Source organism: Tachyglossus aculeatus, chromosome X4 (assembly GCF_015852505.1).
Source record: "Tachyglossus aculeatus isolate mTacAcu1 chromosome X4, mTacAcu1.pri, whole genome shotgun sequence".
NCBI lineage: Eukaryota > Metazoa > Chordata > Mammalia > Monotremata > Tachyglossidae > Tachyglossus > Tachyglossus aculeatus.
The window spans coordinates 3,305,354-3,320,246 of NC_052098.1; the positions used below are offsets into that span (position 1 = coordinate 3,305,354).

General features: G+C 45.2%; 1 protein-coding gene across 4 annotated transcripts in view; it reads left to right on the plus strand.

Annotated features, from left to right (window-relative positions):
- Window positions 1-14,893, plus strand: part of RASEF (RAS and EF-hand domain containing) — an 82,104-nt gene that overhangs the window by 17,059 nt on the left and 50,152 nt on the right. For all 4 annotated transcript variants that reach the window (XM_038769906.1, XM_038769907.1, XM_038769908.1 and 1 more), the window contains 2 exons: window positions 7,367-7,513; window positions 12,543-12,633. In XM_038769906.1, the coding sequence (XP_038625834.1) occupies window positions 7,367-7,513; window positions 12,543-12,633 (238 nt within the window). The remainder of the gene's footprint in view (window positions 1-7,366; window positions 7,514-12,542; window positions 12,634-14,893) is intronic.

The window sequence follows — 14,893 nt, forward strand, 5'->3', positions numbered from 1 at the left end:
AATTTATAGGATTTTCTCAAAAATAAATTCAAATCCTTTATGCCTTGTGCATTTTTTGAAGTAGCACATACTACTTTAACGCTATTATAAAGGAAGTTTAGTAGTTCAGAATCCACTGAAGTCCAAAAGATACTTTAAAATCACACAGCTAGCTCTCAAATTTCTCTCCTCATGCTTAGCTGTTCATTGCAAGTAGTAGCAGTTTGACTCTATAATTGCGAAGCACATTGAAGGGATGCAGGAGCTTCTCAAACATTAAATGGCTAATTCACACAGTGACTTGATGAGATGGGTAAATGTTATTCTCATTCATAGATGGAGACTGACAGATACTGCAGTTTGTACTTGAAGTAGGGGTTAGAACTAGACTTGGTTGTTCAGTTGAGTGCTCATACAGTTAAAGAAACTCCCGGTGAAGGGCTGATTGTGCCTTCTCAATTTTAATAGGTTTACCATTTTTCTTGTTTGGAAGAACTTCCTTTTTTTTTTTCCATATCACCACCTTCTTGAACACATGACTTTGTATGAGTCATAGTGGAAGGTTGGAATCCTGCTGAGCACGAATGTTGTAATAGCTACTTTTAATCACTTCTCCGCTGGTGTCATCAATCAATCAATCAATCGTATTTATTGAGCGCTTACTATGTGCAGAGCACTGTACTAAGCGCTTGGGAAGTACAAATTGGCAACACATAGAGACAGTCCCTACCCAACAGTGGGCTCACAGTCTAAAAGGGGGAGACAGAGAACAGAACCAAACATACCAACAAAATAAAATAAATAGGATAGAAATGTACAAGTAAAATAAATAAATAAATAAACAGAGTAATAAATATGTACAACCATATATACATATATACAGGTGCTGTGGGGAAGGGAAGGAGGTAAGATGGGGGGATGGAGGGGGGACGAGGGGGAGAGGAGGGAAGGGGCTCAGTCTGGGAAGGCCTCCTGGAGGAGGTGAGCTCTCAGCAGGGCCTTGAAGGGAGGAAGAGAGCTAGCTTGGCGGAGGGAGAGCTAGCTTGGCGGAGGGGCTAGCTTGGCGGAGGGGCTAGCTTGGTGTCATGTCATACTAGAATGGACTTAAATCTCCAGGAAGAAGTAAAAACTAAGACAAGAATGGGGAAAAGCTAAGAAATCTCACACCACTGGTTTGGGTTAGAATTGTAGCAAGCCTTTCCTTCTCAATGCTTAGGGTGGCTGCATGTATTCTGTTGAGTTTTGAGGTAAGTCTTAAAGACCAAGGAGACCTAGTAGAAGGTGGACCTCTTGTCTTGGACTGTGGTTCACTCAATCAGTTATCAGGAGACTTGGGCTCAAGATCCAGCTCTGCCACTGACTTTCTTGGGGGAGTCTGGGCAACTTCATCCCTCTGGACCTCAGTTTCTCCATACGTGAAAGTATTTTGCTTCTTTAGAAGGAAGATGCCAACCAGTGAATCCAAGTTTAATGTCCCTACCATTGTGATTTAATAATAATAAATAAATAATTGTGGTATTTATTAGGCACTTACTATGTTCCAGGCACCGTACTAAGTGCTGGGGTTGGTACAAGTAAATTGGGTTGGACTCAGTCCGTGTCTCATGAGGGGTTCACAGTCTCAATCTCCATTTTACGGATGAGGGAACTGAGGCCCAGAGAAGTGAAGTGACTCACACAGCAGACAAGTGGCAGAGCTGGGATTAGAACCCATTACCTTTTGACTTCCAGGCTTGTGCTCTATCCACTATGCCATACTGTTTCCCCTATGATCTGCCTTGCAATGTGCCCATTTTTACTTATTTCCATTAATAATAATGATGGCATATGTTAAGCAGTTACTATGTGCAAAGCACTGTTCTAAGTGCTGGGGGGGATACAAGGTGATCAGGTTGTCCCACGTGGGGCTCACAGTCTTAATCCCCATTTTACAGATGAGGTAACTGAGGCTCAGATAAGTGATTTGCCCAAGGTCACGCAGCAGACTTGTGGCGGAGCCGGGATTAGAACCCATGACCTCTGACTCCCAAGCCCGTGCTCTTTCCACTGAGCCATGCTGCTTCTCATCATCAGTGTCACTGGGGACTGTTGCTCGGTCTAGGGCCACCTGCCTCTCTAATATGGTGCATTTCCCAGAGGCATCATTTTTTCCATTATGGTTGCCGGATTTGAGGTCCTGGCAGCTTCTCGTTTGAAGTTAGGGTTAGCTTCTTGGAGCTGGGAACTTGCTGTGCTACTCCCGGTAGCACAGGTTAGCAAATCCAATCCTCCTCCTCTCCTCTCCTCCACCATCTTGCTGCTTTTTGAGTGCCTAAGTACTTTGTTGCTAGTAAGGAAACATTACAAGAGAGCATACTCTTGATGTGATTCATTAAGGGCGTATATGTTAACTGTTAAATAATTTTCCTAGTCTTGACTTTGGCGATCAGCCTTCAGGGAGGCAACTATAGCCTTCTGTGTTTTGCGGAGGACCAAATACATTGTTGGCCTCAACGAATAACGACGAGCTCATTGTGGGCAGGAATGTGTCTGTTGTTTTTATTGTACTCTCCCAAGCGCTTAGTACAGTGCTTTGCATATAGTGAGCACTCAGTAAATTCGATTGAATGAGAAGTTTGTTTGAGCGGTACGCAATTGGCCGTGAGGAATCTCAGCACATCGTCAAAAGTTTGAGGCCAGACCCCAGCTGGGCAGCGCATCTCACATTTTGACGTCTGGCCCAGCCTCATTGACAGCTCTTGGCTCTCTCCCATCCCAGCCCGGTCTGGGCACACCCTTTTCTTGACTGCGGAAGTGCAGTCTTTTTTCGCTCTGCTTCCAAAGAGAGGCGGGAAAAGCTGTATTGGTTCCCCATCACGGTAAATGTCATTTTAAAGCGTATCAAATGCATGTGCAGTTGCTCTCATTCTGGGGGAATCTGGCAATGAGAAGCAATTCAGAATGAGGATTTAAAGAGAACATGGCCAACCACTGTTTGCACTACAGCCAGCTTAGGTGGACAAAAACCGGCTGGATGGTGAGTTCTGGAAAGCATTTTAAAGGATGGGGAGGAAATTTTTCTAAAACTAGTTTGAACTTAGCCAGCATAAACTGAATAAATTTACTTGCTTAACCATCTAGCAGGTAGGTGTGTTTTTTAAATTTCTGGAGTCTTGCAAAGCACTTGACACAGGCTTTTATTAATTGATATTATTATTTGATTATGATTATGGTGATTATTAAACTAATGACTCTGGGCTCTGACTAGAAAATGCTAAGTGACATGACCAATGAAATTTCCCTTCTTAAAGACAATGACTGGAAAATCACAGGAATGCTTGCCATTGAAAATAAGAATTCTTTCTTCAACAAGCAAGAAATCACTTATGCAATAATGATAATGATAAAAAATTGTGGTATTTATTAAGTGCTTACTATGTGCCAAGCACTGTTGTAAGCACTGGAGTAGATACAAGATAATCAGGTCCTTCATGGGGCTAAGTAGGAGGGAGAACAGGTATTAAATTCCCACTTTACAGATGAGGTAACTGAGGAACAGAGAAGTGAATTGACTTGCCAAAGATCACACAGCAGACAAGCAGCAGAGCTGGAATTAGTACCCAGGGCCTCTCACTCCCAGGCCTGAGCTCTTTCTGGCAGGCCACATTGCTTCTCAACATGCAGACAGAGTGTAAGAAATTAGACTTACTGAAGCTATGTGGTATCCTTAAGAGAATTATTGTCTCGTTTGTCCTCTATCTCTCCTAAATTTCTAAAGAACTCTTATTTTGATATTCTTATAGTCCAGGACCTGGTTTTTTTGTCTGAAAAAAGGAGGTGTTTGTTCTCCAAAAATCATCCCTGATTTAGAAAGGCCCTCTGGTGTGGCAGTGTGGAAATTGCTTCTTTCTTGCCTTTAGAGGTGTTGAGAAATTCCTCAGCTACATGAAGCCTTCCCACCTGGCTCTGAAATCACTAATTACTCAGTAAGCCTCAGCATTTAGTGCTATGGTAGACGTTTATGCGTCACTGTCTTTTTGTGATTTCATCTGCCATTTATGGGTAGATGCATTTCTGGTGAATGCTATAATTATTTAAGTTTGCCCTCATGGTAAAGTCTCCATTTACCATGGTATTTTTTACCCAGTCTCCCTCTCAATTGTAAGATCCTAGAGGGTAGGGAAAGTATCTTCTTGTTCTTTTATAGCCCCCTTAGCCCTTGTTCAATGCTCAATAAGTGTTGCTGACAGATGTTAAATAAGGAATAAACTCTTGTCATAGTGGGTTTCCTCTTATCTGCTGTTTTACAGTTGTCTGTAATCAGTACAGAGAAAGAGGTTTTGTTTTCTCTGCCTCTTGTTCAATCAATCAATCGTATTTATTGAGCGCTTACTGTGTGCAGAGCACTGTACTAAGCGCTTGGGAAGTACAAGTTGGCAACATATAGGGATGGTCCCTACCCAACAGTGGGCTCACAGTCTAGAAGGGGGAGACAGAGAACAAAACAAAACATATTAACAAAATAAAATAAATAAAATAGATGTGGACAAGTAAAATAAATAGAGTAATAAATCCGTACAAACATATATACGTATATACAGGTGCTGTGGGGAAGGGAAGGAGGTAAGGCGGGGGGGGGGGATAGAGAGGGAGAGGAGGGGGAGAGGAAGGAGGGGGCTCAGTCTGGGAAGGCCTCCTGGAGGAGGTGAGCTCTCAGTAGGGCTTTGAAGGGAGGAAGAGAGCTAGCTTGGCGGATGTGGGGAAGGAGGGCATTCCAGGCCAGGGGGATGACGTGGGCCGGGGGTTGATGGGCGGGACAGGCGAGAACGATTCACAGTGAGGAGATGAGTGGAAGAGGAGCGGAGGGTGCGGGCTGGGCTGTAGAAGGAGAGAAGGGAGTTGAGGTAGGAGGGGTTTTTTAGACTGAGCCCACTGTTGGGTAGAGATTGTCTCTATATGTTGCCAACTTGTACTTCCTTAGCGCTTTGTACAGTGCTGTGCACACAGTAAGCGCTCAATAAATACGATTGATTGATTGATTGAGGGGGCGAGGTGATGGAGAGCCTTGAAGCCGAGGGTGAGGAGTTTCTGCCTGATGCATAGGTTGATTGGTAGCCACTGGAGATTTTTGAGGAGGGGAGTAACATGCCCAGAGTGTTTCTGGACAAAGACAATCTGGGCAGCGGCATGAAGTATGGATTGAAGTGGGGAGAGACAAGAGGATGGGAGATCGGAGAGGAGGCTGATACAGTAGTCCAGACAGGATAGGATGAGAGCTTGAACAAGCAGGGTAGCGGTTTGGATGGAGAGGAAAGGGCGGATCTTGGATCTTGGCAATGTTGCGGAGCTGAGACCGGCAGGTTTTGGTGATGGCTTGGATGTGAGGGGTGAACGAGAGAGCGGAGTCGAGGATGACACCAGGGTTGCGGGCTTGTGAGATGGGAAGGATGGTAGTGCTGTCAAATGATGGGAAAGTCAGGGAGAGGGCAGGGTTTGGGAGGGAAGACAAGGAGTTCAGTCTTGGACATGTTGAGTTTTAGATGGTGGGTAGGCATCCAGATGGAGATGTCCTGAAGGCAGGAGGAGATGCGAGCCTGGAGGGAGGGGGAGAGAGCAGGGGCAGAGATGTAGATTTGTTATCCTTCTCCTTTGTAATTTCATGGCCCCTGGACATCTCCTGCTTCTATCTGAACTCACTCAACTCTGGGATTTCTATAGGCTTCAGTGTGGTTTAGACATCAATGGACCATGCTTTCCTTTCTCCTTAACTATCTGGTCCATGTGGAAGGAGGGAGGAAGAGGGCTGAGTGTAGACTGATCTGAAAGGGAACTATTGCCAGAATCTGTCAAAAGTATTAACCGAGGGCAAGATTTCAGTGCTTTACTAGGCACAGAACGTTTCAGAGCAAGAAAGAACCTTGGTGTTACTAGTTCGATGGAGATGCAGTCGATTTAATAATGGTATTGAGCACTTACTGTGTGCAGAGCACTGTTTTAAGTGCGTGGGAGATATCAATAAAACAGAGTTGGTAGAGACATTTCCGGCTCACAACGAGCTTACAGTCTAGAAGGGGAGACAGACCCTAATGTATAAAATAAATCATTTATAATATATAATTCATAGATATGTACCTAAGTGCTGAGGGGCTGAGGGTGGGGCGAATATTAAATGCCCAAAGGTCACAGATCCAAATGCATAGACGGCACAGAAGGGAGAGGGAGTCAGAGAAAAGGGGGGCTTAATTGGAGAAGGCCTCTTGGAGTAGATGTGACCTTAATAAGGTGTTGAAGGTGGGGGGAGTGGTGGTGTGGCATATATGGAGGGGGAGGGATTCCAGCGCTTAGAACAGTGCTTTGCACACAGTAAGCGCTTAACAAATGCCATCATTATTATTATTAAGACTGAAGAGCTCGGGGACTTGACTGTACAGGTAGAGGTAGTTAGGACTTTGATAGACAAACCCCTCATGCTTAGGTTGAATGAACAAATCTTTAAAACGGTGGTGCCTAGAGACTGCTCGAGAGAGAGAGAGAGAGAGAGAGAGAGAGAGAGAGAGAGAGAGAGAGAGAGAGTGTGTGTGTGTGTGTGTGTGTGTTGGGATGAGGAAAGAGCCACTAGGCTGGCAGTTACATACATTTGCAGGTCCCTGTTTTGTATGGAGGCTGAAGTCAGCCATGCTGCCTCAGCCACAATGGCCTCTTCAGAAAAGACCCTAGTGTTGGGCAGGCTGGATCCCAAGTTTTACCAAGGCCACAGGGCTCGGCCTAACACAGATCCCCATCTAGACTGTGAGCCCACTGTTGGGTAGGGACCGTCTCTATATGTTGCCAACTTGTACTTCCCAAGCGCTTAGTACAGTGTTCTGCACACAGTAAGCGCTCAATAAATACGATTGAATGAATGAATGAAATCCAGCCCATAGGGAACTCTAGAAGGCTGGACAAACCCAAACCCAAATCAACTCTTACACTTAACAATTGTTAAGTTGTACTCTCTCAGGCACTTAGTACAGCGCTTAGTACAGTGCTGTGCACACAGTAAGCACTCAATAAGTACGATTGAATGAATGAAAGATCTGCAACAAAACGACATAGCATAGCCAATGGAAACAAATGCACACTTGGACAGAATCAACAAATGGTCTTTCCAGGTGTTCTCATACTGCTAGTCACATATGATTCTTCCTTGCCCTTGGTTGTAAATGATAGGAGGAGATGGCTGGGGCTTAGCTTCTCTGTGTGATGACCAAAAAGATTCCCCCAAAGATTCCCCGAAATGGCTTGGCCGCTGGCTTGCCCTTTAATCTAGCAATACTGGACTCTCTTTGACCTCCTGCACAGTAGGCGAACTGCTTTGGGCAGTCAAGTGCTATGCGAATATCCTATGCTTACTCTTTCAATTTTGCAGACAAGAACAGGTCAGTGTTCTCTATCAGAACATCAACCTCTTTGAGCCAAGATTAATTCAACCTTATGAGCATGTTATCAAGAACTTCATCCGGGAGATCAAGCTTCAAAGTATGGAGATGGAGAACCTGGCCATTGCAGTTAAAAGGTATTTAAAGACATTTATGGGGTGGTTTTTGAAAGCACAGCGCTTGATGTTTAGACTTTGTAGTCCATGGCTATGTCTTTGTATAGTTAAGCCTTGGGCCTGGGAGCTTCAGTGAAGTCAGGATTCTATTCTCTTCTTCTTTCTCCCCTCTCTTACCCACCCTTTCGCCACCCCAGTCTTAAGGACAGCTCCATCACTAAGGAGGAGTTTACCAAACACTACGGGGGTGAGGGGGGGTGGGGTGTGTGTGTGTGTGTGTGTGTGTGGTGGTGGTGGGAGTGGGGAGAGGGGAAGGGATTCACATCAGGCATATGCAGGTTGTGGGAATGCATTGGGTGGCCGGGGCGAGAGGGGAGCGGATGTGGTGTGGTGACCACCTAGAACTGCCACAGTAGAAGGAGCAATGGACTGGACAGGTATAATCTGGGGAGCTGGCTTTTCACTGCACCCAATCCAATCCAACTGTCGAAGTGTGTGTCCTGGTAGAGAGATAGAGCACAGGCCTGGGAGTCAGAAAGACCTGGATGCTAATCCTGGCTCTGCCACTACTCTGCTGTGTGACCTTGGGCAAGTCACTTATTGTGTGCACCTCAGTGACCTCATCTGTCGAATGGGGATTAAGACTGTGAGCCCCCTGTGGAATGTGGACTGTGTCCAACTTGATTAGCTTGTATCTATCCCAGCACTTAGTACAGTGCCTGACACATAGTAAGTGTTTAACAAATACCATAAAAAAGTGGGATCAATCAATCAATGGTATTTATTGAGCGCTTACTGTGTGCAGAGCACTGTACTAAGAGCTTGGGAGAGTAAACTATAACAGAGTTGGTCTTCATTCACTGATTCATTCAATCGTATTTATTGAGCACTTACTGTGTGCAGAGCACTGTACTAAGTGCTTGGGAAGTACAAATTGGCAACATACAGAGATGGTCCCTACCCAACAACGGGCTCACAGTTTAGAAGGGGGAGACAAACAACAAAACAAAACAAGTAGACAGGTGTCCATACCATCAGTATAAATAGAATTATAGCTATATATGCATCATTAATAAAATAGAGTAATAAATATGTACAAATATACACAAGTGCTGTGGGGAGGGGAAAGGGGTAGGGCAGAGGGAGAGTGGGCGATGAGGAGGAGGAGAGGAAAAGGGGGGGCTCAGTCTGGGAAGGCCTCCTGGAGGAGGTGAACTCTCAATAGGGCTTTGAAGGGAGGAAGAGAGCTAGTTTGGCAAATGTGTGGAGGGAGGGCATTCCAGACCAGAGGTAGGACGTGGGCCTGGGTTTAACGGCAAGACAGGCAAGAACAAGGCACAGTGAGGAGGTACGTGGTAGAAGAGCAGAGTGAGGGCTGGGCTGTAGAAGGAGAGAAGAGAAGTGAGGTAGGAGGGGGCGAGGTGATGGAGAACTTTGAAGCTATTAGATACCATATGATAGATATGGTAGATACAAGCTCATTATGGGCAGGGGATGTGACTGTTTATTTTCATACTCTCCTAAATGCTTAGTACAGTGCTTTTCACACAGCGCTCGATAAATTAATTCATTGTATTTATTGAGCGTTTACTGTGTGCAGAGCACTGTGCTAAGTGCTTGGGAAAGTACAACACACAAAGTAAACCACAACAAAAAACAGTGACATTCTCTGCCCACAAATTTACCGTCTAGAAAGGGGGGAGACAGACATCAATACAGATAAATACAATTGAATGAATTGTTCCACTGTACTCTCCCAAGTGCTTAGTACAGTGCTCTGCACATAGTAAGCCCTCAGTAAACATGATTGACTGACTGACTGCCCACCACAAGCTGACAGTCTAGAAGATCGAGGAAGAAAACAGCTGCTTTTATTCATTGTTTTATTTATTGAGCACTTACTGTGTGCAGGGCACTGTACTAAGCGCTTTTAGAAGGGCATCCTTCAGCCATTTGTATTTTAACTCTTCCCTTCTAGTATTAGCTCCAAAGGGGACGGTAAGGGCACATACAAGAAGTGATAGGCAACATTTTGCTGCACCACTGGATGTGGGCCCTGCAATTACTAGCGCTTCCGAGCCGTAATCTTGTAGGCTGGCCTGGCCCCATCCTAATAAGGTAGCCAGATATCTGGAGGCCCGAGCCCTGGCTTAAAATAAAAACCAGTGACTCTGCAGCAAGCCCAAGGGTTTTAAACACAGTCCTGGAGACCATGGCTCTGCCTGTATGGTGGACACATCATCTATAAAGTTTAAATTCCCCCTCTGTTATGCCGAGCAGCTGCTGGAAGTACACAACTCTTCTTCCACCTCTTGCCTCCTGTTGGCTGCTACAGTACCTTCTCATGCAGAGAAATATAGTGATAAAGGTAATGATAATGATTGCTGGATTTGTTCAATCCTTACTATGTGCTAAGCACTGGGGTAGATACAAGATCATCAGGTGGGACACAGTCCCTGTCCCACACAGGACTCCCAGTCTAATAAGGAAAGAGGACAGGCAATGAATCCCCATTTCAACTATCATCTCTATGCTGATGACACCCAAATCTACATCTCTGCCCCTGCTCTCTCCCCCTCCCTCCAGGCTCGCATCTCCTCCTGCCTTCAGGACATATCCATCTGGATGTCTGCCCGCCACCTAAAAGTCAACATGTCCAAGACTGAACTCCTTGTCTTCCCTCCCAAACCCTGCCCTCTCCCTGACTTTCCCATCACTGTTGACGGCACTACTATCCTTCCCGTCTCACAAGCCTGCAACCTTGGTGTCATCCTCGACTCCGCTCTCTCATTCACCCCTCACATCCAAGCCGTGACCAAAACCTGCCGGTCTCAGCTCCACAACATTGCCAAGATCCAAGATCCGCCCTTTCCTCTCCATCCAAACTGCTACCCTGCTCGTTCAAGCTCTCATCCTATCCTGTCTGCACTACTGCATCAGCCTTCTCTCTGATCTCCCATCCTCGTGTCTCTCCCCACTTCAATCCATATTTCATGCTGCTACCCGGATTGTCTTTGTCCAGAAACGCTCTGGGCATGTTACTCCCCTCCTCAAAAATCACCAGTGGCTACCAATCAATCTGTGCATCAGGCAGAAACTCCTCACCCTCGGCTTCAAGGCTCTCCATCACCTCGCCCCCTCCTACCTCACCTCCCTTCTCTCCTTCTACAGCCCAGCCCACACCCTCCGCTCCTCTGCCGCTAATCTCCTCACCATGCCTCATTCTCGCCTGTCCCGCCGTCGACCCCTGGCCCACATCATCCCCCGGGCCTGGAATGCCCTCCCTCTGCCCATCTGCCAAGCTAGCTCTCTTCCTCCCTTTAAGGCCCTACTGAGAGCTCACCTCCTCCAGGAGGCCTTCCCAGACTGAGCCCCCTCCTTCCTCTCCCCCTCGTCCCCGTCTCCATCCCCCCCGTCTTACCTCCTTCCCTTCCCCACAGCACCTGTATATATGTATATATGTTTGTACATATTTATTACTATATTTATTTATTTATTTATTTTACTTGTACATATCTATTCTATTTATTTTATTTTGTTAATATGTTTGGTTTTGTTCTCTGTCTCCCCCTTCTAGACTGTGAGCCCACTGTTGGGTAGGGACTGTCTCTATATGTTGCCAACTTGTACTTCCCAAGCACTTAGTACAGTGCTCTGCACACAGTAATCGCTCAATAAATATGATTGATTGATTTTACAGATGAGGAAGCTGAGGCACAGAGAAGTGAAGTGACTTGCCCAAGGTCACACAGCAGGCAGGTGGTGGAGCTGGGATTAGAATCCATGTCCTCTGATTCCCAGGCCCTGCACTCTCCACTAGGCTGGCATATCAGGAATTAGAAATCCTCCCCTTTTCCAAGCCCCACTACTACTATTTCCAATTAACAGCAAGTCTGAATGATTCATTCCTCGTTTTTACAAATAAAGTTTTCTCTGAGCTGGCTCCAGTCCAGCCTGTGAGCCAAATAGGGCCTGATTGGCCACTAGAGTTTCACGCCCAAAAAGGATGGCCACCGATGACAGTAAGAAATTCTGCAGGCCACCCCTTTGCCGATCCTGTAATGTGACTAGTTACATAAGTATAGGTGACCTAAGGACACAAGTGAAAATGTTCTTTGAGGAAGTTTGCAGAGCCTATCTAAAAGCCCAGTGTATCCCTGGCTGGAGCCTTGATCCCCTCCTTTGCTTCCCTTACAGGATTCCAGAGCATGCAGGTTCAGTGTACTGGGCATAAAAGCATACAGTGCCATATTGGTACTGGAGCTGGGGACAGATGAGCTGAAAGTCAGACTGTCCAATGTGAAAGCAGATGAATGGCCAGCGTACAGCCATGAGAAATGGTTACTGCTACTTAGAAAAGGACTAGGGAGAGAACTTACCATGCTTGATTGCTTTTAATGTAGTTTTCCCAGTTAACTTTTTTTAGTTCCTTAAGTAATTGTCTCTTCTCTTTCATGCTTATAATTTTCATAGTTCTAGTCCCTCTTAGTTAACCTGGAAGCTCCCTTCCTATGTCATATCCCCTAGTTCTTTCCGTCCCTTCAAAAGTGGATTATAGTTCTTGAGATTCTGGGCTATTTTTCTGTGGGGTAAATGGATTTTCAATTGGCTAATGAAAACTTACAACCCAACCCTTACCAGTTTTCTCTGTTCAAAGTTTTCATATTTTGAGCTAGTTTTCTCATTGGCCTTTTATCAGGAATTTGATAAAAGCTACATTTTGCTGAAATGTAACTTTATTTCCTGTTTCATATAAACTTGGGGAACCAACTGCCATTCTACCTGCCTAGCCTGGCTTTCTCCTCTTCCCTGCTCAACTTCAGGGCTAGTCGCATTGTAGAGAGTGAGAAAGCCAAACAGTGTTTTTGGAAAGGGAAGACTGGAACCTCTGGCTGAAGCCATTCACTTCTTTTGTACCTATAATTCTGTACTGCATCTGAAGGAAGGGAGAGGTAAGATCGAGAAATGGCAACTTTTGCCCACAGTGCTTTTCCTAAGTGTTGCCTTTATTAAGGTGTCTCATTAACGTGCTTGGTTTTCTCAATTTCAGGGCACAAGACAAAGCAGCCATGCAGTTGAGTGAGCTGGAAGAGGAGATGGATCAAAGGATTCAAGCTGCAGAACACAAGACTAAAAAAGAAGTGAGTTTCTCAAATTTGTGTCCTTACTGAATGTCGGTTCAGAAGATGACCTGACCCATCTCTTAAAAATATTCATATCAGAACATCCTCTGATTAACCTTGACAAACCACATTTAATTGCAGAGACAATTGAAAAGGAGTCAAGAAAGTAAATTCAAAGATTGAAAATCACAAACTAAGATTTACATCAGGAAATCTTCAAAGTAGATCATCAACTCTCTATTCTGTGGCCTACCTTCCCATCTCATTGCAAAAAAAAAAGTATATTTTGGGAGAAAAATGGAATTCAGTCAGTTCCCCATTAATACAGGAGGTTAAATATTCTTGAAGACATTCACTTCCCAGGATGCTCACCGCAGCATGGCTTGAGAAGCAGCATGGCTTAGTGGAAAGAGCACAGGCTTGGGAGCCAGAGGATTTGGGTTCTAATCCCGGCTCTGCCACTTGACTGCTGTGTGACTTTGGGCAAGTCACTTCACTTCTCTGTGCCTCAGTTACCTCATCTGGAAAATGGGGATTAAGACTGTGAGCCCCACGTGGGACAACCTGATGACCTTGTCTCTACCCCAGCACTTAGAACAGTGCTTGGCACATAGCGCTTAACAAAATGCCATTATCATTATTATTATTATTATTATTAGATTGTCACTTCCCCAGTTCTTCTGACATTATTGTCTTCTGTCTAGATGGTTGCATTTTGTTGAAAGAATGCTCCCTATGTCCCCAACAGCATTCTCTCCAAAGCATCCATTAGGGAGGATGAGACTGATTGGGTTTTTATGACTCTGCATTTTCTGATGATTCATGTATTTACTCCTTGACTACTTGGGAAATAGCATCTCTAGGCAGATGATTCCCAAATCAATGCCTCCAGCTCTAATCTCTCTCTTTCTCTGCAGTCTTGCATTTCCACCTGCCTTCAGGACATCTCTACTTAAATACTTCTCCACCCTACCCCCTACCTCCCCAACCCATTAAACTTAACATGTCCAAAACAGAACTCCTTATCTTTCCACCCAAACCCTTTCCTCCCTGTGACTTTCCTTTCACCATAGACAGCAGCACCATCCTTCCGGTCTCACAAGCCGTTGGTGCATATCAACTCATCTCTCTTTTTCAACCCACATATTCAATGTCACCAAAGTCCTGTCAGTTCAACCTTCACAACATCATTAAAATCCACCCTTTCCTCTCCATCCAAACTGCTGCCATGTTAAACCAAGCACTTATGCTATCATGCCTTCTCTACTGCATCAACTTCCGTGCTGATCTCCCTGCCTCCTGTCTCTCCCCACTCCAGTCCATACTTCACTCTGCTGTCCAGATCATTTTGCAGTCTGTGTTTTCCCCACTCCTCAAGAATCTCCAATGGTTGCCAATCTGCCTCCACATCAGATACTTCTTACCATCAACTTTAAAGAACTCAATCACCTTTCCCCCTCCTACTTCACCTTGCTACTCTCCTGCTACAACCCAACCCTCACATTTTGATCCTCTAATGCTAATCTACTCATTGTACCTCGTTCTTGTCTGGCTCATCGCCGACCTCTTGCCCAAATCCTGCCTCTAGACTGGGATGTCCTCCCTCTTCATATTCATTCATTCATTCATTCAGTCGTATTTATTGAGCGCTTACTGTGTGCAGAGCACTGTACTAAGTGCTTGGGAAGTACAAGTCGGCAACATAGAGACTGTCCCTACCCAACAGTGGGCTCACAGTCTAGAAGGGGGAGACAGACGACAAAACAAAACATGTAGACAGGTGTCAAAATCATCAGAACAAATAGAATTAAAGCTATATGCACATCATTAACAAAATAAATAGAATAGTAAATATGTACAATTAAAATGGAGTAATAAATCTGTACAAATATATATCCAACAGACTATCACTCTCCCCGTTCTTCAAAGCCTTATTGAAGGCACGTCTCTTTTTTTTTTTTTATGGTACTTGCTAAACACTTACTATGTGCCAAGCACTGTTCTAAGCACCAGGGTAGATACAAGGTTGGACACAGTCCCTGTCCCACATGGGGCTCACAGTCTCAGTCCCCATTTTACGGATGAGGTAACTGAGGCCCAAAGGAGTTAAGTGACTTGCCCAAGGTCACACAGCAGTTAAGTGGCAGAGACAAGATTAGAATGCATGACTTCTGACTCCCAAAGCCCGTGCTCTTGCCACTAGGCCAAGCTGCTTCTCAAGAGGTCTTCCCTAACTAGGCCCTCATTTCTTCTTCTCCCACACCATTTTGTGCCACCC